The sequence below is a fragment of the Melopsittacus undulatus genome, chromosome 6 (genome assembly GCF_012275295.1).
Source record: "Melopsittacus undulatus isolate bMelUnd1 chromosome 6, bMelUnd1.mat.Z, whole genome shotgun sequence".
Taxonomy (NCBI): domain Eukaryota; kingdom Metazoa; phylum Chordata; class Aves; order Psittaciformes; family Psittaculidae; genus Melopsittacus; species Melopsittacus undulatus.
In genome coordinates, this window is record NC_047532.1 from 50860277 (window position 1) to 50887024 (window position 26748).

The window sequence follows — 26748 nt, forward strand, 5'->3', positions numbered from 1 at the left end:
CTCACCAGCATCACAAGTAATGACCCCAGACCTGGCTGAGCTTTGTGGGGGCTGGGTCCATCCCCATCCTCTAGCCTCCAGGTCTTCATTTCTGTCTGTAAACTTTCTCCTTCTCCCTCAGCTCCTGCCCTCTTCCTCTCCTTGAAGAGTTTGTTAAATGCATGATACTTCCCCCCTCCCAAACTGGCTGTGGCTACTTTGCACATTCCTCGGGACATGCCAGGCTCCTGCTCTCCTGCCTGTGATGTGACCCCAGATGCCAGGGATGGAGTCTAGTGGAGGTGATTGTGTCAAAATAGAGGCAGATAACATGGAGCAAAAGACAATTATTTAAGTCCTGAAGAGTGGAGGGCTGCTGAAGCAGGCAGCAACTGTCTGAGTCCTGCTGAGCATCCCTGAGGTGCAAGGACCCTGCACAGCCCCTGGAAAAGGTCACAGCCACAGGGAGGAAGGTACAGTACTGCTTTGCTTTACTCCTCACCTTTTCCCTTCCCCTTTGCTCCACCTAACCTTGTATCACTTTGGGTAAAGCTCTGCAGCCTATAGCTGTTATAGTGGACATCTGCCCACTCTCCACAAATTGGGCTAACTAGACTCAGGCTTCCCCACACCACCACGCTCCCCCAATGCATTTCCCATGCTGGCTTTGTGGCTTTCCTAGGGCAATTCTGTGCCTAGCTGCTGGTTCCCAACAAAGGAGAGTGCTGTGCTGAGACACCTGAAGGCTGAGAGTCCTCCAGGGTGTTTCATGAAAAGATCTGAAATGACATTTTTTTCTTCTTAAAAGTCTATGAAGGGTTACAAGCTACTCTCATGGAAACTCCAAGGATGAGACATTGTGCTGAAGGGGGTGACCTACTGGATGCTGCTTGCATCTCTGTACCAGCAAGCAGCTTTGGACAGAACAAGGTGGCCTACAGACACAGGCTTCTTGCAGCAGGCAGGGCTTTATGAGCGGTAGCTAACAACTTCTGAAGGAGGGCTCAGCCCTTCCAAGAAGGGAAAGCAAGAGACTGAAGTGATGTGACTTGGCCAAAGGCCGGAAGAGCTCCTTCCTTGCCAGGGATTTTCCTCCACATCGAGAGGCTTCTTCAGGAACACCTGTAAATTTGGCAGCTGAACCCCTCAGTGCCAGCTGTGGTATCCGAGTGGTGGAGTATGTATCCTGTGAGGTGAGGATATTTGGAGACACGAAAGTAGAGAGGGTGGTAAGAGTGAGGGACTTGGACTGCAGGGATGCCCCTTCTCTGGGGAGGTCTTCAGCCAGTTTGAGCTGCTTGCCAAGACCTTACTGAGCTCACTTAGCTAATAGGCTGGGCAGGTGCCCACAGGAGGACATCTCATCCACGTAAGCCCAGCATACATAAGCCAGTAGCTAGACTCCGCTCCACCTGTTCTCACATGTTCAGTTTTACAGTCTCTCCTCCCACTCCACCCCAACACAGAAGTTATTTCAGACAGCAGTTTCCTCTCCTTGCCAGTCATCACCCATGTTTCTTATCACCAAGCCTCCAAAACCACACACACACAGATTTTAACCTCGTGGAAGAGCAACACTTCTTTGAAGGTGGAGGAAGGACAGTGGGTTTTAGCTGAGGAAAAGACACAGGGAAATAAAACCAAGGGGATGGAGAAGGAAGGCAGGTGACATGTCAGAGAGCCATCTCAGATCCTCCATCCCTCCCTCAGGTACACAAGACGGGATGCAGGGGAAGCCAGCCAGCCTCCCATCCCATTGCGGTTAAGATGGCATGCCTTAGAGACATAGCTGTGTGGTATGGATGATGAGTATATTCTGTCTTACTAGTCTTACCTGCATCCTCATGTATCCGCTGAGCAAAACTCACAGTAGGGGAGGGTGGGACGGGGCTTTGTAACAGGTCATTCAGCTCTGGGACTGGTTTAGAAGATGTCTTTGGGTGGGCATGGAAAAAAATATCCACCCCTGAAGATCCATGTGACAGCCAGGGAGGTGAGAACAGGGGTTTCCAGGGTGGAAGGGAGGGGTGGGAAGAACATCGTGGGTTTTTGTCTTTGAACCTCTACTTTTAAACAGTGCAATTTGCTGAAAGAGAAATGAACTTCAAACAGCTTTCGGGGAAAAAAAGAGAATGGGGTGGGGGGAGGGCCAGGGGTTGAAGTTGCCATGCCACCGATTCCACCTCTGTCAAAAGTTTTGGAGCCTTTTTTTTTCTGTTGCTATATGAAAAGAACAGTCATTGACAAAAAAAAACTTTATCAGCAAAATGTTTAAATTATGTAATAAACAAAACAAAACAAAGATATTACTGGTGTTATTTCAAAACAGCCTCAAGACCAAGTCAGTACAAAGAGAGCAGTGGCTGCACTGCTGGGAGAACAGATGGCCAAACTCACCCGAAACAGGGAGCTAGAGAGAATAAACCAGTAGGCAAGATCCAGCCAAAAGTATTTATTCTTTATTTACCTTCTCCCTTACAAAAAACTCAGCTTGTGAAAAAATAAAGTCAAGTCCATGATACCTGTCCCTATGCTGTACAATGGGTGAAGAAAGCCATGCCAGAGGCAAGAATACATTTCACTTAAATAAAAGTTCAGAGCAAACATAGTGCTTGGTATATAGTTATGAAGCAAGAGCATGGGCATTGCTTTATCGCAGAATCAGACCTAACAAGGGGTAAGTCACCAAAAGTGTCCTTTTCCATCCAGGACCTCCTTTTTCACCACTATGAAGGTCAGAGTGCTTCAGCAAAGTTGAATTCCATCTGCTAGGCTCTGGAAATAGCATCTATAGGAAGCTGGGAGCAGTGTCAGAGCAGAGCTGTAACCACAGAAAAGCCACAGGTGGGTGAAGTACTGTGGTCTTCAGCTCCTCCAAGCTCTGCTCAGATGTACAGTGGGAAACCCCTGTGGACAACCAGTTGAGTCCCTAAAAAACATCCAGCACCACATGGGAGGTGGGAGGGAGGGGAAATGAGCAGCACCAAACCAGGGACATTTCCAGTATTTTTAAACAGACCAAGTCAGTGTGCTGACACCCCAGCAGGATGGGACCAGGTTCTCAGACATGAGAACTTGTGGCTGCAGGTGCCTGCCCTCATTCCTGTGACAACTGATGAAGGGTTCTGGGTACTTGTGCAGAGGAGACACAGCCTTCTCCTGGGCTCTGGGACAACCAGGAAGCTGCTTGGCACCAAATTGACTGGTCTTGGAAGGAAAAGTTGTGCTTGAACATGAAGGGGATGGTAAAGAGACCAGTGCTTGCCCAGGAGAAGCTTTGACAAAAAAGCCACCCCTCGGGGGCTTTGGGATTTGAAGTGCGGAAGAAAGAAGGGTAACCCCCTCCTCCTGGCTGAAGGAAGCAAGGCAGAGCAGGAAAGACTTTCCACTTCAGAGCCCTCAGCAGTTCTCTCTGCTAAGCCACTAGTCTGGGATCCTCCTTTCTCCATACAGCACATCACTGTGAGCTTAAAGGCAGCTCCAGCTTCTACCTTAGTTTAACAGTAACCACCTCACTGAAAAGCACCATGGTAAACCTGCAGCTTTATCAAAAGTGTCATCAGTGGTATCTGACCTCTAAGCCACACCAGCACCACTCCCAACCAGGTGAGGACTGGGCAGGCTGGGAGGAGAAAGCCACATGAAGCATCACCAGTGCCACAACTCAAAACTCATCTCCCCCCCCACTGCCTCCACACTGCTCACTCCCTGCCTCCTCAGCTACTGAAGCAAAGACAACATGAAGAACATGAAGAGGTGGTGGTGGTAGTGTCAAAAGTAAGGACAGAGACTGCACTCCTTCTGTGTGTGTCAGACCAGAAGTGTTCTCCACAGGGGGATGGAGAACATTTCAGCCATGAACTTCAGGCTCCGAACTGTGCAAATTCCCAAGGTTGACACCAAGAAACCTCCACCTGCAACTCAAAGAAATATAGGAATGGGCTGCTCTTCAGACAGCAGCACCTTCACACATCCAGACATCTCCTTCCTCCCATGACTGAGGGACGGACCACTTTGAAAAATCAGGGACTCTCCAGGGCCAGGTGTCAATGTGAACTTCAGCTGCCATGCTGAACTTGAGGGTAAGGATCAGTTCAACACAGTCAAACACAGTCTGTCCTTCCAGGCTTGGGGAAGGCAGCTGGGCCAGGCTCTCCTGCCTTCAGCCTGGCAGACGCTGCAGCCTTTCCAGAGCTCACTCATGGCAATTCAATGGCTTTTGTGTTGTAGCAGCCTGGAGGAAGATTTCTCTGGATATCCTCTAGGTTCTTAATATCCGCCAGGATCTCATCAATGTTGCTTTCCAGTGTCCGCACCCGGGCCTTCTGCAGTGTGGCTGTCTGCTCCAGCTCCAACATCTCATCCTTCAGCTGGCTGCTTCTGGTTTTGGCTTTGCTAAAATTCATCTCAAGCTGCTTCAGGCCCTCCTCATCCACAGCACCAGGCTGGTCTGTTGCACAGGAGGAAAACAAGGAAGAGGGAACCATGGATGGAGGCTGAAGACTAGATCTTTTTAGATACTTCACCTCCATTCTGCTACCCAGCCCATTTACAGACATACTATTTCGCTTGCTGTGAAACTCCCAACACCCCTGGCCTAGACACCAGTGGGAACCCTCTTCCATCCATGTCTTACTGCAGTGTCACAAAACCTACTCATCAGATGCAGCAGCTCTTCCAGGGCACTCAGTGTCTCCTGCACGACCACCCCTGCCTGGCCAGCTTTGGCATGGACCCTCTGAGCTTCCTGAGCTGTCTGGAGAAGGCAAGACAGCACATGTAAGGCTATGTCTAGCCCAGAAGTCAAGAGGGAAGAGGGCAAGGTGGGGAGACAGAGACTCACCTCCTGTATCACAGCAGCATCTGCCTCAACTTCCAAGTGCTTCCTCTCAAATTCACCATCCACTTCCTTGGCCTCACGCCGCAGAGTGGCCACTGCCTTCTCCAGGGCAAGGACACCATCAGCTGTCTTGTTGGCTTCCACCTTCAGCCGTGTAATCTCCTAAGGAAGGCAAGGACAGTGTCAGAGGAACAAAGCATGGCTGAAATCAGCCTGAGTGCACCAGGGCATGGAGCTGGTGGAAACAGCTTCCTTCTACAGGGACTCGAAATTATCACAGGCTCTCCTGTGTCCTTCATGTTCTCATACCACTTAGTTGCTCCAGAGAGCTGTTTCTGTGGCCATGGCTCAACTGTTCCTGCACACATCAGCAAATCCCTGGGGAATTACAACATACATCTGGGAGTTGAACCCACCAGTTCTGGGAGCAATATAGTCTGTCAGTGACTCAGGGTGTAGAAAAATCCCCTTGATCACTGAAAAGTGGCCACAATGAGATGCCACAGAGTTCCTCAAGGAATAAAGGTGCCTGCAGACATCCACACACCCTCAGTCACCTACAGCCAACTCTGGTATCTGCAGGACCCACTGTAGCCAAATGTCAGCCCAAGTCAGCACATCAGGTTCACTATAAAGCTGCCAACCACCATGGTTCTTCCTTCTTCCATGGTTCTCCTTTCCAAACCCTTCTCTGCTAGCAACAGCACAGGAGCCTGTCCTCACCTGCTGGATCCCCATAGTGATCTCCTTTGCTTCCCCTGCTGCACTTCTGGCTGCCTTGGATTCAGAAGCAGCACTGCCCAGGATTGTTTCAGCTCGGTCTGTCTTCTCCCTGGCACTTGTGACCATGCTGCTGATAATTGGTAGCCTCCTCATGGCATCTTCAGCTTCCCTTCTCTTATCAGCTGCTTGCAGGTTGAACTCTAAAAGAAACGTGTGGAAATGAAGCTGCACTACCTTTGCAAGACACCACAAGGAAGGGGAAAGAAAGGATTTCTAGACGTTACCCCGGAGGCTCTTCAGGATCTGTTCCACCTCATAGAAGGTGGCATTGCCAGCGCTCACAGCTTGCAAGGCTGTGCTCTTGGCGAGTTTGGCTCGGGAGAGCAGCTGCGTCAGCATCTGTAATGGGTGAAGAGGCCACAACAGGCAGGTGAAGGACATGGTTCAGGAACAGTCTGAAAGGAGCTGCACTGTGGGAGAAACTCCATCAGCCTGTTCCCAAGCACCTGCTGTTGCCCCTGAATCATGGCTACCACAGGTTGATTGTCAGCAGAGGCTTGTGCTGGTGCTCTTCAACTAGCTCCAGCCATCCTGAGTTATCTTAGCTATAATCTCCCAGAAACAGGTCTTCAACCTGCTTCATATGGAGGTGATGTGCAGATGAGACCCTGTAGCAGCCGCTCTGCACACACAATGAGAGCTCCCACTGGCTCCAGAAGACCACCCCCAAGTGGCTGCCTTTCTGAGGAAGGGCACTGTCCTCAGCAGGAAGCAGAGCTACCTCCCTTTTGGCAAACAGGCTAGGATACCAGCTAGTAGTGGTGTTTTGCACAGGCATCCCACCAAGGCTTCAGCTCACGCTGAAGATGACTCAAGCTGCAGCCCCCCGGCCAATCTTTTACCGCTCTCTTGCCCTCTCCCCTTCTCAGCAGCTGCTTGATTTCTTCCTCCCAGCGTCCTGTGCGGCTCTGCAGCTGCCTGTACTGTGCCATGTAGGTGTCCACCAGGCTCAGGAGAGCACTGGCATCCTGCTTCAGCTGGGTTGCCTCCCCCTGAAACACAGAGATGCAATGACTGCCTAGATGCTCACCAGGAAACACAGCAAGCAGTGACAGATGCACTGCAGCCAGCTATGGGGACAAAAGGGTGGGAGGATGCATATCGAATAGCTCTCCAATGGGGACAGAGCCCTGGAAAGAGCTGAGTCACTGGCAGCATAGGAGGGAAGGTGTAGGGGGGAGCAAAAGGGGATCCCCTGGTCCCACAGGCACAAAGCCCTCACCTCAAAGGACCCAATGTTGGTCCTTGTCAGGCGGGACAGGGAGCTGAGGAGCACCAGGCTGCCCTGATAAGCCTTATCTGCCTCAGAGGCCATCCCATCAGCCTCGATCTTCAGGCCTCCAGCCAGCGATTTCAGGTCCTCATACCTGCATGGATGGGAAGTTTAAGAACATGGTACCAGCCAAACTGCCAACCTCCCACCACATTAATGCTATCTTCTACCTTGACTTGTTCATGCTCTACAAGGCCAAATGCAGGTTTATCACGTGGGGAAAGCAAATTGGAAACAACCCCTGCATTCCAGACCCTCTGCCAAGCTGGGTGTCTGCTGGTTGCTTGCTCCCAACTCCAGAAGCCAAGGGAGCTTCACACCAGCTGAACCCTCACAGGCTCCACAACGGCTCTGGTAATCCCTCTCCTACCACTGGATGTTTCCTCCTACATATCTCCATTCAGCTCCTTAACTTCGTTTAGGGCTGCTGCTCCCACCCTGCCAGTGGTATGCAAAATCCCAGCATCATGGTGGGCTCTGGAGAGACACCAGCTGGACCAGAAGAGCCACCCAGGCAACATGGGGCTAAATCTACCTTTAGGCTAAACCCAGCCCAGATTTGCAACCATGTGTGAAAGTCATCCCCGGGAGCTTGCTCACACACAGGGCATTAAACCCCTTCCCTCAGCCTCAGGCAGGCCTCTGGGAGCATCATGATCTGTGGGGTGGGAAGCAGATGCTCCGCAGAGCTGCTCATCAGTGTCAGCAATCAAAGCCCAGCCAAGTCCCTGCCTGTCTTGCCTCCAACCACACATTTCTGCAACCCAGCTGGGGAGGCAGGGAAGGGGCCACCCCCTCCTCCCTCCCATGTCCCCCCGCTACCCGTGGGGAACGCAACCCGCACTCACTTCCCTCGCAGCCCTTGCAGGGAGCTGGCGGCAGCCGCCTCTCCACCAGCAGCCGTGCGCGCCAGCTCCAGCGCCTGCCGCGTGTCCTCCCGTGCTGCCTTCACAGCTTGCTCAATGGTGTTGGCGGCTTGTGCATGGCTGCAAAGCACAGGGGGGTGCTCATGAGAAAGGATTCCCACCCGAGTTTTCTCCACCAACTTCCTTTAGCATTGTATTCAGCAATGCTTTTCCCTTTTAGGAAATACAGCACGTTTGAGAAGGGGATGCATATTTTGCTTATCCCTCCTGTATATCCTAAGGGTAGAGGAGCAGGAAGGGGAAGAAAGATGCTGCCTGTTCCCACTGGACACCCATGGACCAAACTTTGACCCTAAAGATGCTTCTAAACCACACCAAACTCTACCCTCAAAGGCTACTGAGGACAAATCTGTAGGGCAGTGCCCCTGCTAAAGGGCCGGCACAGAGACAGCAGCAGCTGCAGCCCGGTGGATAGGCAAGAACACCCTAAAAGAACCTTCTGGGTGCCTAGTGGGACCTCAGTCCCCCTTCTCCTCTCTCTCTCAGCTGATGATGGGAGCAACTCACCTGTTGGCCAGTCTCAGAGCCTCCTGGGTTAACATCAAAAACTGATTCGAGCCCCCGGGAAGGTTTGAAGTAGGAATGGTCTGAGAAGGGAGGAAGAGAGGCATGAGAGCTCTCTCCTACCCTCCATCTGATTCAGCAGTGAAAGAGGCAACTGTGGCACATTAAACATTCACAGACCCCCAAAAGCAACACCTCTCCAATTCCCAGCCTTACAGAAAGGACCATCAGAATACCTTTAGTACTCACAAAACAAAGGTAATAGCTGGAATACATTAAATTCTTCCTTTCTCCATGTTTTTTTTTCCAGCCCTGGGCTAGATTAGGAGCATGTTGCATGAGGATGTTCTTACCACCTGACGCAGAGCGGCTCCACTGCGGTCCAGGTCCAGCCTGGCTCTCTCCAGCAGCCGCCGAGTGTCCTGCACCTGCATCTCATACTGACTCCCAAGGGATCTCAACCTCTCCACCATTGCCTTGATCTCATCCAAGCGGTTCTGGGAAGTGGACCCTTGTCCCTTTATCCTGACCAGACGGCTTTCCAGAGACCTGTCAGAAGCTGGTGAGAAGGAAAAAGAAAGGCTGAATAGAAACTCATTGCTGAGCAAAAAGGCACAGGCAGCAAAACCCTCCTGATACAGCACAGATGGCCCCATCTGAGGGCAGCAGGTGTGTGGTACCTTGCAGGCTGAGGGCTTCCGCAAGGATGTTCCGCAGCATCTCTTCTGCCACTTGCATCCTCCCCTCCAGCTCCTGGCTCTCAGCCCCACCACCAGCTTGCACCTCTGAGAACAGCAGCTCCAGCTCCACCAGCTGCTGCAGGTACAGGTCCATCTGCCAACACAGTAGATCAGACCTTAGCCAGCAAGACACCAAACCCACAGTTGAAAGACCAGGGTGGGAACTAGGTCCACTGTCTGGCCAGAGGGTGGAGAGTAAAGCAAGGGCTTTCTTTTGATGGGGCACAGCAGGCCAGCAGGACTAGGCCTTTTTTTTGTCGGATGAATTGGGTACAAACACAAAGTTCAGGCACAGCCTACAGAATTACTTCTCAGCTGCACCAGGAGATGCTTGAGGAGGGCATGCTTGAGGACAAGTGTATCACTGCACTCCCTGCCACTTAGTAGCCCTGGGGCTGGCACAGATGCTCACCTGGTCTTTCACCTGGCCATAGCAAGCTGGGCACTCACTCTCTTCACAGTTGGGACCCTCAAAGCCAGGCTTGCAGATGCAGCTCCCATCACTCCTGCACTTCAGAGGCTCGGCGCCAGCCGAGTCACAGGTGCAGGCTGCAGGTCAGAGTGGCACAGGTTCAAAGAAGCCTATCACCCTCAAGTCTCAGCACATCCTTCCATCCACCTCATGCTTTCCTCCCACTGTTTAGCCCTGCCCTCTGGTTCCTGCTTCCTGTTCCCACTCTCCAGCCTCAGCTTTTGTAGCATCCCCCTTCCCACAAAGTCACTCCATGCTCTGGTGTGGATTTTCTTACTCATCCCCAGCTCAGGCTGTGCCTAGGTCTCACCTCTGCACTTGTCGGCAGGATCAAGGGCCAGGGGGTTCCCAAAGAAGCCGTCTTTGCAGCGGTCACAGTAGAAACCAGCAGTGTTGTAGATGCACTTGAGGCACTCGCCTGTCTGGCGATCGCAGTTCCCCACAGCGTTGGGCTCCACGTTGCCATTGCACTGGCAGGGCTGGCAGGGCTGGGAAGCTGTTGGGTCTCCAAAATAGCCATCAGCACAGTATTCACAGTTGGCCCCTGGGAAAGGAGAGACAAGGAGAAGCTCATGCTCTTGCCCGGAAAGCAGAGGCTGCCCTACTCCGTCTGCTCCACAGAAATGGGGGTGGTTCAACCCAATGAGGTTTGGCACAACAGGTTCTGCACCCTCCTTACTGCCAAAGCCAATGCACAACACGACAGGCTCTCAAAAGCTGAGTGCCACTGACTTCAGGCAAGCCATTTTCTATTCCCATTCCCCACACCCCCTGCCCCGTTTCTCTATTCCCCTCCCTCTCCATCCATCCTTTTTCCATTCACATTTTCTGTTTAGAAAAGAACATTTTCCCAGGGCAGGTAATGCGTGTTTACACAGCTCTTGGGGCTGAAATACCCAGAAGCAGGAGCAGCAACATCATAGGCAAGCTGGGATGAAAAGATGGGATGATCCACCCAGCTCCGAGTATCCTGGCTCACCGATGCCTGCATCTCCCAGTACATAAGGCAGAAGCTCTGGAGAAAGGCAGAGCAGAAGTGGCCTGGAGAAGGTCATTACCAGCAACTCCAAGCGGGCAGCTGTCACAGATGACCTCCTCACCACCCGGCACCAGCGAGCAGCCTTGGCCATTGCCACAGGGGCATGCCCTGCAGCTGTGCAGCTGCCGCGGGTCTCTGTAGAAGCCAAAGGGACAGCTGACACTATTGGCCACGTTTTCATCTCCCGAGTAGCATTCACCTGAAGGAGGAAGGAAAGAGCTCAGGGCAGTTTGCTCTCACTCCTAGCAGAACACCCTCCACCACTCCACCTCCTGGCCACCCTTCACTGGTGGTCATGCCAGCCACTGCAGCACAAGCTCCCATGGTCCAGCATCCTCCACTGGACCCATCAAGATTTCCATGCCTGCCCATACCCACTTCATCTCTCTGCCCATCAGTGCTTCATTACATGAGAAGGACCATGCCGTGCTCCTGCAATGGGATCCTAGTATGGCCTCACTGGGAGACCATCCCAAGGCAGGAAGGCTGGCTATCACCACACAAAGGTGGCTGTATCTCCTTTTTCACAGCTTGTATAGCTCCTAAGGAGGCACGTATTGCATTGTGCCTCCTGTTCAATGCTCAAATATTAGGAAATTCCAGTTTAGGCCTGGAAAATACTGAGTTTAAATTTGCATTATTTTGGCTTTACATGACAACACTGTGGGCTATTTTAACAAGGTACATAGTAAACCATGTTGATATTTCTGGTATCTATTCATGCCACAGAAAATCACAGATTCATAGCATAGTTTGGTTTAGAAGGGACCTTTAAAGGTCATCTAGTCCAAACGCCCTACAAGGGAATGCCATCCAGGCAGCAGAAGATGCTTTCTCTCTCCAGTGAGCACCATTTAAACCCAATTTGATTCAAAATGCATCTTAACTGTATTTCTGAACGCAGCACTTCTAGGCCCTGGGGCATTTTGTCCAGGATGTTGCCTACACTGAAGCCCCCCAAGTCAATAATCTAGCCCTACTCAGTGTCACCCACACTCCCTACAGCTCAATTTTCAGGCAGCAACCCTGTGATCCATACCCCTACAAGCACAGTGTGGAGGTAGCTTCTCTTACCTGTGTCAGGATCACAAATTCCTCCCCCATGGCAATTGCACGGCACGCAGGTGCTGAAGGGCCCCTGGCTGGGGACATCTCTGTGGTAGCCAGGGGCACACCTCTCGCAGAACTGCCCCTGGTATCCTGCTGGGCACTCGCAGCGCTCCACCCAGGGAGCAGGCACCCCAGCGATGGGCTGTGCCGACACCAGGGTGACGTTGTCCAGGTAGCCAGTGCCTGGAGGGAGGTACAGCCGGTCGGTCACTCGCACCCAGATCCTGCACACATCTCCTGTGTCACTACAACACCCGCCCGCAGGCTTTGCTGCCCCCACTGTTGCCATCCTACTCAGTCTCCTCATAATTTAATTTTGTCCATCTTAAGGAACTTCTAAAATTGTTATTACTATTTTTTAATACCTTTCAGCAAAGGTGTCTCCATTGGAGACCTGGCATATCCAGCAGTGAGAAGAAGCCGAGCTTGTGCATGCAAGCTCTCCCCCACTTACTGTACTCCCCAAAGGTGGCTCGGATCCAGAGAGCTGTCAGGTTTCCCAGCAGCCTGCGATATTCCAAGTGATTCAGCCTTGGGCTCCACTTGCTGCTTGGGTGCTCATCCAACCTGTCAGTGAGAGGGGGAAAAGATGGAACCAGTTTCTAAGAAAATGAGATGTCTCATCAAGAACATATGGCAGCCCTCACCTATCTCTCTTGAACTTAAGGTTCTGGGGAATCACCTTCACCCATGTGACTGACCCAAGCAAAATACCCAGCCCAACCTCAAAACAGATTTTTCTACTGCCCCTCTCACAAAGTAACCTCCTCATCCAGGAGAGAAGCACCTGAGATGCATCCAGCCCAAACTAAGCAACTATTTGCCACCTCCAAGGGACCACAGCTGAATCCAGGAGCTCCTTCAAGCTGCAGCCTTTCTTGCTCACACAGCCACAGATGCCTCAGCATCACCCTTTACCTGAACGTGTATGTTTGGCTGACACCACAGGGTAGAACCTTCCCCTGGGGCAAGAAGGGGGCCGTGATTCTCAGGCCATCTCCTTCCAGGACCACATCATAAGGAGATGGCTGGCGTCCCCCTCGGTCCAGGCGGTAATCAAAGGACAGCGTCTGCCCATAGCTCAGCTGCTGGTTCCCAAGGAATTTTGCTGCAAAGGGAAGGAAGGGAGAAAATTAAAGGCTTAAAATCTTGCCTTCCTCCTAAAGGCTCAGTTCATGGGATCAGACCAAACAAAGGGGACATCATCAGCTCAGCCCCTCATTGGTCCCACACCTACTGGGGGCCACAAAGTATGTAGGTTCCAATCTCCTTGCTGGTATGAAGGCATCCTGATGGCGTGGGGACCACTGGAGCTGGGCTGGGGAACCGCTTTTGTGGACACCTCGCCAGTCTTCTGCACCTGGAGCACCAATAAGGAGCAGTCAGTAGGGGTACGGAAGGTGTTTCCAGGACTCCAGTAACTTTCTAAAGCTGTCTTTTATCAAAACCCGTTGCCTTCCTACCCCTAGACCTCCAAGGGAGCAGCACAGGTATCTCTGTGCTATCTGTAAATAAGCCAGGCTGGGTGTAGAGGTTTCCTCACAAGTGGCAGGAAAGATGTGATGAAGCAGCCCATGGCTCCCCCTTGCCCTTTCCAGACCCTACTTCTGCCTATGATCAAGCCATCCCACCCATCAAACCACAGCTTCTCCAGCAGGGCTGTGAACCAGGCAGCTACTGCGTGCAGCTTGTTGAATAAAAGGGATGGCAAACATCCCCAGGAGCCTCAGGGCTTCACCTTGCTGGAAAGTGGAGGTGATGTTGTAGACACTATGGTTGTCTGCACTGATACACACAGCTGAGTGCCCATAGCAAAAGCAGGGGGAGCATCCTGCAGGGTTTCTGGCATCCAAGTTATAGAAGTTCCTTTTGCACCTGGGAAAGCACAAGAAGGTGGCAACATTTAAGTCTATTTTTCCTTTTCCTGCTCAACACAACCAGCCCTCTAACAACAGCTGTGCAACACAGCCACTGCCATGGTTCAGAGTCATCACCAGGCTGGGATGGTGAGATGGGCACGTGCAACTGCTGGGCAGATGCAGAACATGCCATGCAGTGGTCCAGCATGACACCCACCTCTGCTGACACCCACCTCTCGCACCGTGCTCCAGTAGTGCTTGCCTTGCAGACACAGTGGCCAGAGAGGCAGTCCCCTGTGCTGCCAGCTGGGTCACACGCACACTGCAGGTTCCTGCAACAAGGACAGCAGGAACCTCTACATGGATTTCAAGCTTGGCCTGGGAGCTCAGTGCCCCCAGATGTTACACATAACAGCAGAGACATCCCTCCCACAGGTACCATTCCCATGCTAGAAGGGGAAAAATAATCATCAGAGCCATCTCTCTAAGTAATTCACTTGCAGCAGTATAGGATGCCAGGCTGAGACAGTGCCCAACACTACCACCCCAGAACACCCCCAGAGCACTAGATCCACCTACAAGAGCAAAGAAAAGCTCTGCTGAGCTTAATAAACTCTGGATATGTTTAATAGACCCTTGCTGAACTCCAACAGGCAGCAACACCCCAAGGAGGCTCGGACAGGAGACCAAGTATGGCAGAGAACCCCTTGCCCCAACCATTTGCTCCCCAGAGGACCAATGGCAGGGTGAAGCAAAGAAGAGGACAAAGCACTGAGGAAGCCAAACCAGGTGTTTAAACAGGGCTTCTTGCAAAGGAAGGGCTTGATTTTTGCATGCACATCTTTGCATGGGGCCAGTCCTTGTGAGTGGCACTTATACCAGAAAGATTGATGCATGGGCAGGTTTTGTTTTACATCACCTAGCCTGTCTGTTGAATGGCTGACATTATATGGATAACAAAGCAATCACCTCAGAGAATGGTTAAACTCAGATTTTGGTGCTATTGTGCAGCAGTGAGCTCTGCATGCTGGAATGGGGGTCCAGCCCTGCCTGAGCCTGCTTTCTCACAGCAAGGTTAGCTTAAGGCTTTCAGTGTGCTGCCACACACAATCTGCCTCTGCTCTTGCTTTTCAGCAAGCACAGGATTTTTACAGCAGCTGGAAGAGCTCTGGAAACTGGTCCTCCAGCAGCCCCTATGCAACTGATGGTCACCAGCACTTACTGCCCACTCCTCTGGCACCCAGCCTCCGAGAGGGACTCAAAGCCCAGTTGGCACTGGTCACATTTTTTGCCCATCACTCCAGGTTTGCAGCTGCACTGGCCATCACTGTTGCACTGTGGGCTGAGGGCACCTGCAGAAAGAGGGGAAGAGGTTTAAATGGACACCTGCCCAGCAATGCTGCTGCAGGACAGGGGAGCAAAGCATCACACCATCACTGCAGCAGCAACCCAGCAATATGTATCCCCTTGAGAAGCCAGCACAGGGCTGAGACACCAGGTCTGGCTGTTACAGCTGCTTCAACCTCCCCAGCTGATGCGGGAGACTTGGAAAAGGTAAATCCCAGCAGGCATTGAACAGATGCCCAGGACAGCGATCCTCTTTCCTGCCATAATGGTCATTGTGAAGGACAAGACTGAGTCCAGTGTATGAACACCAAGGAGAGAATGTTTTTCTTCTCTGCCAGCCCCTCTGCTAGTAGCCATAGGTAGTACTTGATTTTGGTGCCTCTACAAGGATTCTGTGGGACCAAGGACCATCGCAGAATATTTGATTTCTAACCATCTAACACATGTAAGCACCGAGGAGAGAGAATGCCAGAGCCAAGGGCTCTGTCCTGCAGCTGGGCCCTCCCTGCATGCCAGCAGGAGGGGCAGAGAAGAGATATTAACCCTCCTCCCACCCCCTTAAGGCCTATTGCTTTGTCCTCTTGCCACCTGTTTTTCTTGTGCAGATGGTGCTTCTAATCATCTTCCTGCATCAACAGAGACCAATAGGCATTTCAAAATCTACAGCACCACAGTGCAAGATGTACGAACTATCTACTTGCAGAGCAAGCCGAAACATGACGAGGATGAAGGAGCCATCACATCTACTGTTTAAGCACCACAAGACCCACAGAAAACACCTGTTAGAAATCCCATCCAGTAGCCCTGCAGCCTGCAAAAAGCTGCTGGAGGAGGTGGAAGGGCTGAAGCTTCCTATCAGTCCCCAAGTGCCATAGCACTTTGCACCACCTCCACTCCCAAGGTGCAACACTGTGAACTCAGGAATTATCCCTTGACTTTTACAATGCAACTGAAAGCCTTTGCAGAGCCTGCCAAACACTGTGGCACCAAGGAAACACCAGCATGACTCAAAGAGCTGGCAAAAGCTGACAATTCAGTGTTGGGGTTTGGCCACTGTCCTTGAGGATGGCAGCTGGGAGGTGAAAGCAGTTCCCCATAGAGCAAATCCTGGTAGGCATCAGCAGATTCATGGCCACCAGGCAAATACAGGGCAGAGCAGAGCAGGGTTCCTCTCAATGGGGCAGATATTGTTGATGGAGGTGCTGGAGAGAAGAGATGCCATCCAGAAGGACCTTGACAGGCTGGAGGAGTGGGCCCATGTGAACTCATGAAGTTCAGTAAGGTCAAGTGCAAGGTCCTACACCTGGGTCAGAGCAATCACCAATATCAGTACAGACTGAGGATGGATGAATGGAGAGCAGCTCTATGGGGAAGGACTTGGGGGTACTGGTGGATGAAGAGTTGGACATGAGGCAGCAATATGCATCTGCAGCTCAGAAAGCCAACCATGTGCTGGGCTGCATCAGCAGCAGCATGGCCAGCTGGTTGAGCGAGGTGATGCTTGCCCTCTACTCCACTCTCATGTGACCCCACCTGGAATATCGCAACCAGCTCTGGGGCTACAGACCCTGCTGGAGTGGTTACAGAGTGGGCCATCAAAATGGCCAGAGAGCTGGAGCACCTCTGCTATGGAGAAAGGCTGAGAGCATTGAGTTTGTTCAGCCTGGAGAAGAGAAGGCTCCAGGGAGATGTTACTGGGGCCTTTGAAAGTACAGAAGGGGATCAATATATAAAGGTGAGCTTCACAAAGGCTTTTCATTATATTGTAAAAATGAAAGGATAATTCCTCAGCTCACAGTGCTGCACCTGAGATGGGGAAATGTTACAGAGAGACCTTTTACCAGGGCCTGTAGTAACAGAACAAGGGGCAAAGGTTTTAAACTGAAAGACAGGAGGTTTAGATTGGACATAAGGAGTAAAAGTTTTATGATGAGGGTGGTGGGACTTGGAACACAGCTGTGGCTGCCCCATCCCTGGAATTACAGAATCATAGAATAGTTAGGGTTGGAAAGGACCTTAAGATCATCCAGTTCCAACCCCCCTGCCATGGGCAGGGACACCTCACACTAAACCATATCACCCAAGGCTTCATCCAACCTGGCCTTGAACACTGCCAGGGATTAAGCATTCACAACCTCCCTGGGCAACCCATTCCAGCGCCTCATCACCCTAACAGTAAAGAATTTCTTCCTTATATCCAGTCTAAACCTCTGCTGTTTAAGTCAAATACTGGAAGGCTGCACAGCCTTCTCTTCCCCAGGCTTAACAGCCCCAACTTTCTCAGCCTGTCTTCATACGGGAGGTGCTCCAGTCCCTGATCATCCTCGTGGCCCTCCTCTGGACTTGTTCCAACAGTTCCATGTCCTTTTTATGTTGAGGACACCAGAACTGCACACAATACTCCAAGTGAGGTCTCACGAGAGCAGAGAGTAGAGGGGCAGGATCACCTCCTTTGACCTGCTGGTCAAATTCAAGGCCAGGCTGGATGGGGCTTTGAGGAACCTGCTCTAGTGAAAGGTATCACTGCTCATGGCAGGGGGTTTAGACTAGGTGATCCTTGAAGATCCCTTCAAACCCAAACTGTTCTGTGAACATTTCAGGGGGCAGGTGGGTCTTGAAACCTGGATGTGGTCTGGAGCTGCTAGGGGGTTCAAAACCCCCAGCACAAAGCAGTGAAACACTCAGGAGGAGGAGGTGCTCCTATGACTTGGGGTGCAGCAACACAGAACTGGGCTCTGTTGCCTGCCCAGATAATCCCACCTGGAGTCAAGCCAGCCCAGATTGTTTCTTCTGCTATGCTCTGGTCAGGTGTGTAGGGACCCGAAAGCCAGATCAGTCCATGTGCTCAACAGGGCCTAAGGACACACACGGCAGCAGGCACTTGGCAGGCACTGTAAGCCCCCCTTCACCTCTGGGCCAACCCTCTCCCCGGCAGACAGCCACATACCATGCGGGTGGCAGCGGCAGGGCAGGCAGCAGTCCTCCTCCCGCTGGCGGAAGAAGCCCTCCTTGCAGCGCTCACAGCGGGCACCCTCCGTGTTGCCCAGGCAGCCAAGGCAGCGGTACCCATTGCCTGTCTCCCTCAGGAGGTCCCAGTCGAAGATGCACTGCCTGGCCATCCCGTTGCAGTCACACACTGGGGAGAGAAAAGACACCTCAAATGATGCTTAGAGATGAGGGTATCAGCCATGAAGCCGTAAACCCACACTGATGGCCAAGGAACAAGCCCAGGCAATGCAAACCTCCCCTTCTAGCTCTGCTAATAACAAGACCTGTCCCAATGTCTCTGCACTCGTCCACCAGACACCCATGTGCCACTGCTGCCCACATTGTGCCCTGCATCCCTTCACTTTGGAGCAATGCCCGATTTCACTGCCGAAACAGCTCAGATGGACAGCCCCCCCTGAGTAAAGGAGCCGCACTCCACAGCACAACATGGCTTCATGGAGGCCTCCCAACACAAAAAAAGTCTTTGAGTAATCAGAGGTGGCAAATAAAACCAAACCAAAAAAACCCAACCCAAACCAAACCAAACCTGGGTTGCCCTGAGAAAAGCATGCGTAATCTTACTGGTGACTTTAGGGAAAAGGGAAGGATCCCTTAGGTTATGTTTTGCTTCATTTGGCCTCTAACCAGGAATGAGCCCAGAAAGAAAAGCTTAGCCAACATCCACCAGGTCTCTCCATCCAGACTGGCAGAACAAGTGTCCTCCCAGCCAAGCGCAGGAGTGATAAGGAGCGGTCTGTGACCAGAGGAGCTTGGCAGAAGTGTGCCAGCCAGCAGGCAGATTAAAACAGAAGGTTTTGGCAGGATTACACAGGTCATCTCACCCACCCTGCCCAGGAAGAAACACTGCAGCTGCCCACATCACTGCGTGACAGATGCCAGGAAGAACAGGCATGAGATTTTTTCATCCCAGCACAGCCAGGACAGACAGGACCTCTGGAGAGCGTACTGGCAGAAACCAGACATGAGTGCTCCAGCACCCTTCTTCATTGTCTTGCCCAGGTGTTCTCCTGAAGCCATCTCTCACCTATTTGCCAAACCCTCAGCAGCCAGTACTAGAGTGTTTAAGTCCAAGAACCTTTATCTCAGATGAGTTCCTCAGTGCTACTGAGGAGAGCAGGCACAGTTGAAAGAACAGTTGGTAAAGACAAGCAGGAGAAAAACACCCCGAGGGAAAAAGCAGTTTCTGCAGCGATACAGAGCTTGCTGATGAGATGATCCAAACTGCCCCAGCTCAGGTCACCTCTGACAGCACAGGGAGGTGGAGGAGATCCAAAAGCAAGCAGAAACCTGCAGCATGGATGCAAGCAGCACATTGTACTTGACACCCATGCAGGCTCCTCCTTCCAGCACTCCTGGCAGAGCTTAGCCTGAGGATACAAGTTCCTGTCCTTTGCATCTGTGATTGCAGGGACCAGGCACAAGCTCCTGCGCTCATCGCCCAAGCATGCACCCTGGGCACCGCCCGCACCTTCGCACACACCCATGAACACCCGCATACCAGAGGAAGGCACTCAGCCAAGCCTGCTGCCAAGAACAGGGATGACCTCATGTGCCAGCAAACACGGGGAGAGATATTCCTAGCTCCGGCAAACACGGCTCTTTGCTTGCAGCCTGGCTGCCAGGAGACCAGGAGAAGGTCTTCTTCTACCCCAGCCTGCTGGGAGGGGACCTGTGGGTGCAGAAGTCCTGCCTGTTTGGGTATGAGAAAGCATCTGCAGGCTATGGGGACATCACCAGTGACCAGACAATATGAACACCCCACCAAGAGGAGCAGCACAAGACTTTCTCAAGACATCTGTGCTCACCTTCACAGCCAGACGGCTTGGGGTCAGTCCCACCCCCCTATCCCTCCACACTAAACCTAGTTGGAAGTGACACATAAAGATCATTGAGTTAAAGTCCGTCCATGCATCACCCTAAATATACGTAATCTGGAGGATTTACTGAGTTGCGAAATTACAGGCATGAGCACCATTCCCCCAGGGAACAAAAACGTTTTTGCAGGTCTTGCTCTAAGGCTGCAGCATGTTAACAGTCAGCTCCCCAGCCCTGGCATGGATTCAGGTCTAATCAGAAGCCATTTAAGACGCTGTTGTAGATTAGTGCCACCACCTATATGTGTATATGTTCCTGTTGCTGGTCTTCTGGAAACCTGAGCTCAGGCAGGTTAATCTTTACCAGGAGTGGCGCACTGGAATTGAGACAGAACACGCAGGACCAGCTGAGGACAGGATCATTTTTGTATCCAAGTGCCCTGAGGCTGTGCCATTAGATTTCGCAGGCAGCTGTGAAGAACAGGCTTCACACAAGAGAAGCTTTGCAGCTGGGTATCTTTAGTGCTATGTTAGGATGAAGGAGATCTGTGGCATGCATCCAGCAGGACATCACTCCCTCGGCTGCTGCCCAGCTAAATGAAGCGTGAAAAATGCTTGTTTGCTGTGTTGAGACAAATTCCCACATCAGAAAGACTTGGAGAAGGAGACAGGCAGCTCTGCACCTCTGAAATTGTCTTCTTAAATTCACAAGACCAGAAAATGAGGTTGGCCCTGGGTCTGCAAGGAACAGAACCCAGAGCCATGTGCATAGGAGCTGGTCTGCAAAGACTACTCCTTTCATTAGAGAACAACAGAGCTTTGCACACAACAAAGCCTCCCTGAAAACACAAGCCATTCCCTGCTCTGTGCTTTTGGGTCAGTGACCCATCAGGCTGTCCCATCTGTTACTCTAAGTCCTGGGTTTCCCCATCACCCAACTCCCCAGCTTTCTCAGTGAAGCCTGGAGCTCCTGGGGCTTCGTCAGCATCAGCAGGGACAAACCACGCACCAGGAGCCAAAAGCTGCCATTTGGTGTCTCCTTTCCAACACACCAAGTCAGACACCTCATCGGCACATCTGACCTCCATGCCCCAACTCTTCCCTGAGCCCTGGATACCCCTTCAGGCATCATGTGCAGGCACACCACTAAGGCAAACACACACTTGCTTGGGCAAGGCTCTGCGCAGGTCAGAGTACAAGCACCCTGACCTCTGCCACTCGACCAGATCATACATGAACCCAATTCTGACTCAAGGATTTGCAAGCAAAACAGGATTATGTGTGCTAATTACAAGCACACATCCAGCACCACAAACCACCACGGGAGACTAATTTGCACCCCCAAACAAACTCAGTCTGCTGCAGCATAAACACATGGCCAGTTACTGGCTGCCCCTTTTATATATGTGTAGAAAGAGGTTCAAGAGTCCACGGAAAAGCAGCAACCTACACACTGCCAGGAAGGAGCAACTGCAACATCAGTATTTTAAAACTTGCATACAATTAAGGCTCCTGTAATAATTATCTGAGCAGCATGTAAAGTCAATCAGGTCTTTAAAAAAACCACACACACCCAAAAAAACCATTCCAAAACCAAAGCAACCAATTACAAACCACCGAAACAGAACAGAGAACACCCAGCCCCACCGCAAAAAAAAACAAACCAAAACAACAACAAAAAAACCCAAAACAAACAAAAAAAGCCACAAAAAAACCCAAAAAAAACCAAACAAACAAACCCCCCATTTGTTCAGCACTTTTCCCCCTATCATATTGCATTGCACTTAGAACTGATAAAAGACTAACTTCACTCCAGTGAGTGTGTTTCAGAACACAAGTGTTGCAAACAAACAAAGATTTGTAGTACCTCAGCATTTACAAAATCCACTTGAAACCAATTTTGACCAAATGTACCCATCTCCCATGGGCTGAACATGCTTAAACATCCCTGCACTGCACTCTCCACTACAACCGCACATGCAAGAGGAAACTGCATTTTTAAAGCTTGCCATCGGTCTGTGTTCCATGGGAAACTCACACCTCCCACAGTGGGCAGCTTGCGAGCCCCACGAACCCACACAAAATACACACACCCCACATACTGCAACAGGAAGCAGGATCCTGGATGCCATCAGCTCTTCCTCAGGCTTAGAGAACGTTTCAGCTACAGCAGCAGTGAGCAGATCAGCCACCCGCTCCCTGGGCGATGCTCATGCTCACACCTGAATCCCACCCAAGTAGCAGGCTTTATACAGAAAGTGATAAAGTAATTGCACATAAATAAGTTCTTTAAAGGGGATGTTAGTGAAAAACTAAAGTCTAAATGCTCACGGGATATTTAACCCTGGAGCGAATTTGCGGAAAAGCACCTACTATAAGGTCCAATTTTAACCGTAAAGGCGGGAGGGGACAGCAGCCTCGCCGGGTGCTGCAGCACCCAGACGGTTCCCCGTTACTGCCCTGGGGCAGGGATGCGAGCAAAGCCGCTGGCGGGACCGCACGTCAGCGTGAGAGCAGGAACCGCAGACCCTCCCGGAGCCTCACCTTCCCTGTGCGTGCCCAGCGCTGCGGGCAGGCCGGACGCCAAGAGGCAGCAGAGGGGCAGGAGCCAGTACCCAGCCATGCCTTGTGCTGGGGAGCACGGGCCGCCCGCGGCAGCAGCCATGCAGGGCTCGCGCCGGCTGCCTTCTTCCCGCGTGGTTTTTATCGGCTGCTCCACCTGAGTCACTCCCAACGGGAAGAGCGCGTGTGCCGGGGGCTGACTCACCCGGCCCCTCGAGAACCCAGCCCAGGCGGGACCCGGGCAGGAGCCCTCACACGCACCCGCCTGCGGCTGCCCGCGCCGGAGAGAGGCGCATCAGACGAGACCTCCTGCCCGCACCTTCCATGGGGCGGTTAGCTCCGAGGGAAAGCTAAACCGCAGCCCCCGTCCCGCTCCCCAGCTCTATCCCACCCACTGCCGCTGCCTCCGAGGGCAGGGCACCGGTGCCGGCGGCTGAGAGCCGGGCTGCCCAGGCATGCAGGCAGCTTGCAGGGAGCTAACTGGAACATGATGAGCTCATGAGAAGCCTCAGGAGGGTGGATGGGGACTGCCTGCTCACCAGCTTCAGCCAACCAACTCGCAGGAGCAGAGCTCAGAACTAGCCAGAAGTGACTAGGACCCAGAGCAAAGGGTTGCTGGGGGTGAAGAAGACCCCAAGGACAGTTTAGATATGTGCTCAGAAAGCAGATCTATTGAGACTTATAAGGCAAGCAGCAAGTTCAGGAAATCCCCAGATCGCAGGGTGGAGGCCCAGAGTCATCACATGTTTGCTTTTACTCCCTTACTGTCATGGGACACCTACTGTCACAAATGACTGCAAGTGGTCCATGAGCATCTTTTGATGGAATGAAGGCATCTAACAGATTTGTACCCCCATCTAAGACAAGTTGCCTTTCAGGTCACTTTCTGCATTAGGGTCTGAAACTCAACACAATGGGTCCAGATAATCTGCTCCTTCCAGAACTAACAAACCTCGGGTGATTAACATTTAGGTTCTCATCGTTGTCTCTGACGCTGCCCAACAGCCTCCAGACAGTCGTGCACCTGGAGCTGACTCAGAGGGCTTTCCTCCGCGACGCCTGGTGATCTCATGGGTGCAGCCAGACCAGATTCACTGTATCTCCACAAAGCTTACCTGCCTTCACTGACTGAGTCAATACTCTTCTATAAACAGGCTGTTCCCTCTTAATTTCACACACTGGATCTTATTACAGTTCACACCAACAAAGGCAGCTTTATGAACATGCTGGGGTTTGGCACCCAAGGTTGTCACATCTGATTTTTTTCTTTTTAAGAGAGAGATGAAGCCACTTTCAGTGTTCACAACAATTTGGCAGCTTTCAGGGTCCGAGTATTCCTCTAAAGAAAAACAATCCCTTCTGCTTTAAAGTACATCGTTTGCCCCAAAAACCTCTGCTACATCCTTCTGACCCACCAACACCCCTCTGCTCAGGAAACTCATCTCCTTCAGCAGCCCTGTCAGTACAGCAATTCCCCTGGACCTTGCCCAGTCCAAGTCCTTGGCTTGATTTCCCTCTTTGAAGACCAGTTCTGACCATCAGGAAAGTTTTCCCCGGTGTGGCTCCTCTGTATTATCCCTTTTATTTCACTGTTACCACCCCACCTTACTTCACTTGTGCAAACAAGGAACTCACCCACCTCTCTTGCCAGTCATTTTTGCATATTTACTTAGGTTACTCTTACCTTGTCATCCTTCCACCATTCTTCAAGATCACCTCTGAAAGCCACATGAACGCATGCTATGAGACTCTCAAAAATGTATTTCCTGGAGCCCTGATTTTCTATACACACCAGATGTGGAACAAACAGATGCCCACCACCTTCCACAGAGCAAATGTTGCCTACTGCAAGCCATTGCTTCAGCAGCACCATTTAGAAAAGATGTCGTATAAACACAGTTAACAGAAATCTTACCTTTGAGAGTGAACAGAAGCAATGGGAGGCATGAAGAGTAGTGGTGCTCATCAGACACTGCAATGAATCAGTATTTCTTCACTAGAGAACCCAGCTCTTTTAATTTGCAACAGAGTCCTTGTGAGGATGCCCTATGCTCACTCTTCATAATGGAACTAAGCAAGCTGCTACTGCAAGGAGACCATCACAGTGGCTGGCAGGTTTATCAGCCCTTGAGGACATGGCCATGGCAGAGTTTATCACTCCAAAGACAGTCTGAATCCACCTAATAACCCGAATTTCATTGGTGGTCACCAGTGGCAAGTGATGGATGTATGAAAGCCCTAGAGTAATAGGGCTTTTATTGTTTTATTGATGTAACTAAGGGAGAAAACCTACTTTAGTTGCTCATGGTAGATAAACAACCTCAGGATGTTGTACATATCCCTGCAGCCCAGCTCATTCCTGGTACGGGTAAACCTCCCTCTTCAAGGAATCTTAGAAGCTGCAACATCTTCCTGTACCTTCAGCTCTGGACTGCTTCTGCAGGCAACCTTTGCTTCTCCTTCAGGGTTTGTTGAGTGGCTTATCTTCAGCTATTCTCTGTTTGCCATCACATGCACACACCTGCTTACCACCAGCCTCTTCGAGCCTGAGGAGTTCCTCCTTCAGTCTGGCAGCAGACCTTTATCCTGCCAGCCATGACTTCCCTGGCATGGAAAATCAGGGGTCCTACCACACCACTCTTAACCAAACACATAGCACAGCAATCAAACCTGGACTTCAATCCCCTCTCTGCCAGTTTGGTGTCCTAGGCTTCCCAAAGCAGGCTTAGGGCCAGCATGTCAAGCCACCTTCCCCATGAGTGCATGGAGGTGTTACCTTGACACAATGCTATTCCCACACGGACAACCTGTTTTATAACCCAAGATTTAAAGCACAGAGATATTATCAGTTGACCATTCAGGGAAAAAAAAAAAAGGCACATACTTCCTCCTTGCTCACGAACACATGGGCTTCCCTCTGGCGCGTTTTGGGTTTACAGCTGGTTTTGGTGGGTGCAGAGGCAGTTAGACAGCTGCGGGTAGCCCTTGCTCAGGGGTGGCCAAACTCCCCCTGTCCATCAGGGACACTGAAACAGATATCATCCAGGCATAGGCAGAGGCAGTCAGTGGGACACATGGGTCATGGGGGAGCACTGCCCTGCCCAGGTCACAGCAGCAGTGGTGGTGGTGAGCAAGCGGGGCAGGGCACCAGCAGCAGCACAGCAAGGAAGTGTTCTCATGTCTGGCCTTGCCTGTGCCCTGCCTGTACCAGCAAGGGAACAAGACAGACACACAGAGATGAGGGAAGAAGGCACTGCTGTCCCACCTCTCTGCTGGTTTTCACTGGGCACCTCCATGGGATTTTGTTTTTACGTGGCATTGCCAATGTTTGTCAGGTGTGGACCCGCTGAAGGTACTGGTCCAGCAGCTAACTAGAAAGATTAACCAGAATGTGGTCTAAGACACCATGCTTGTAGATGGGGAGAACAGGACACTGCTGGCTCAGTATGACAGCTGTACATCCCTCTTCTCCTTCCTCAGATCCACATAGACATGTTAGAGCTGCATCCTCCAAGCTGTTGCTCCCAGCAGTACCCAACTCTCTGCTCCCCTGCTGCTACCTACAGTCCAGCTGAAAGATCAGATGGGTTTTACCAACCGGGATCTGCTCAACAGCAATGTTGGCAAAGAGAAAAAAAAAAACAAAAAACCAAAACAAGTAAACAAAAAACCCCAAACCCACAAAATCAGACAAAAAAACCCCTCTAAAAAACAACTAGAACATTTTTTATATATAACAAATGCATTAGTGGCAATTAGAGTTGAAGAAGAACAAAGAACAAAAAGCTGAAGCTAGAAAAATGGAAATATAATAAACTTGCAAATTGACATGGGATCAGCTCTGGTGAAAATTAGTGAGATTAATGTGCATTTTTTTTCTACTGAGAAACTGAAGGAATCCTGTGAGCAGCTGTAAGAGAGGTGTGATTGCAGAACTGCCTAGGCTGTTATCACAGTCATCTGCTCTGACATTAAAACTTGCTTAACTTGGGAATAAAATATATCCCAATCTCTGGCAGACAGGACTCATAGAACAACACTGAGTACACCAACTTATGATAGTTGCCAGTAGAGAAAATTCACCTTCTTTAGTGAGGACTATTGTTTCTGTTCTCAGGAACCCCATCGTTTTCTGTGTGTTTGGCTGAAAGGAGAAAGGATTTTACCCTTATGTTGTGAAGAAACAGCCCACCACTTCCCCAGGGCTTCCCAGCACATTGCAGCTCCAACAGCATCAGCACCCACATCATTGTATTTCTTTCAAGACCTGGAACATCAGCAGCATAAAATTCATTGTAGCCATGGCAATACAGCAGTGGACATAGGGAGAAACCATGATAACAGTGGCCATCTGCAGTCCGTCACGTTAAGTACTTTTCCTTTACTTCCATCCCAATCCAGCTCATCTAATTAGGCAAATCTCACAATTGTGACACATCCCCATCAACACCACCCCCCGAAAAAAGCAATGCTCAAAAGAATGCCAAGGTA

General features: G+C 51.2%; 1 protein-coding gene across 1 annotated transcript; it reads right to left on the reverse strand.

Annotated features, from left to right (window-relative positions):
* Positions 1 to 2416: 2416 nt before the first annotated feature.
* Positions 2417 to 22379, reverse strand: LAMC2 (laminin subunit gamma 2). The gene is made up of 23 exons (XM_031050123.2): positions 22240 to 22379; positions 17820 to 18008; positions 14748 to 14877; positions 13759 to 13857; positions 13405 to 13541; positions 12904 to 13026; positions 12585 to 12774; positions 12121 to 12233; positions 11631 to 11849; positions 10576 to 10755; positions 9828 to 10061; positions 9458 to 9594; positions 8986 to 9139; positions 8659 to 8864; positions 8309 to 8388; positions 7724 to 7861; positions 6825 to 6969; positions 6445 to 6594; positions 5827 to 5941; positions 5543 to 5742; positions 4823 to 4981; positions 4636 to 4735; positions 2417 to 4429 (listed from the first exon to the last, which is right to left on the reverse strand). The coding sequence occupies exons 1-23, from the start codon at positions 22358 to 22360 to the stop codon at positions 4179 to 4181; spliced, it is 3570 nt and encodes a 1189-aa protein (XP_030905983.2). The 5' UTR covers positions 22361 to 22379; the 3' UTR covers positions 2417 to 4178.
* Between the last annotated feature and the right edge of the window lie 4369 nt (positions 22380 to 26748).

Bases quoted from the DNA above. Each gene is read 5' to 3' on its own strand.
- LAMC2 (XM_031050123.2), bottom strand. From the start codon at position 22,360: ATGGCTGCTGCCGCGGGCGGCCCGTGCTCCCCAGCACAAGGCATGGCT. The intron at 13,027-13,404 runs GTGAAGCCCTGA...TTGGTGCTCCAG, and splicing joins CACCTCCACTTTCCAGCAAG to GTGCAGAAGACTGGCGAGGT. The intron at 8,865-8,985 runs GTACCACACACC...CCTTCTCACCAG, and splicing joins GGAAGCCCTCAGCCTGCAAG to CTTCTGACAGGTCTCTGGAA.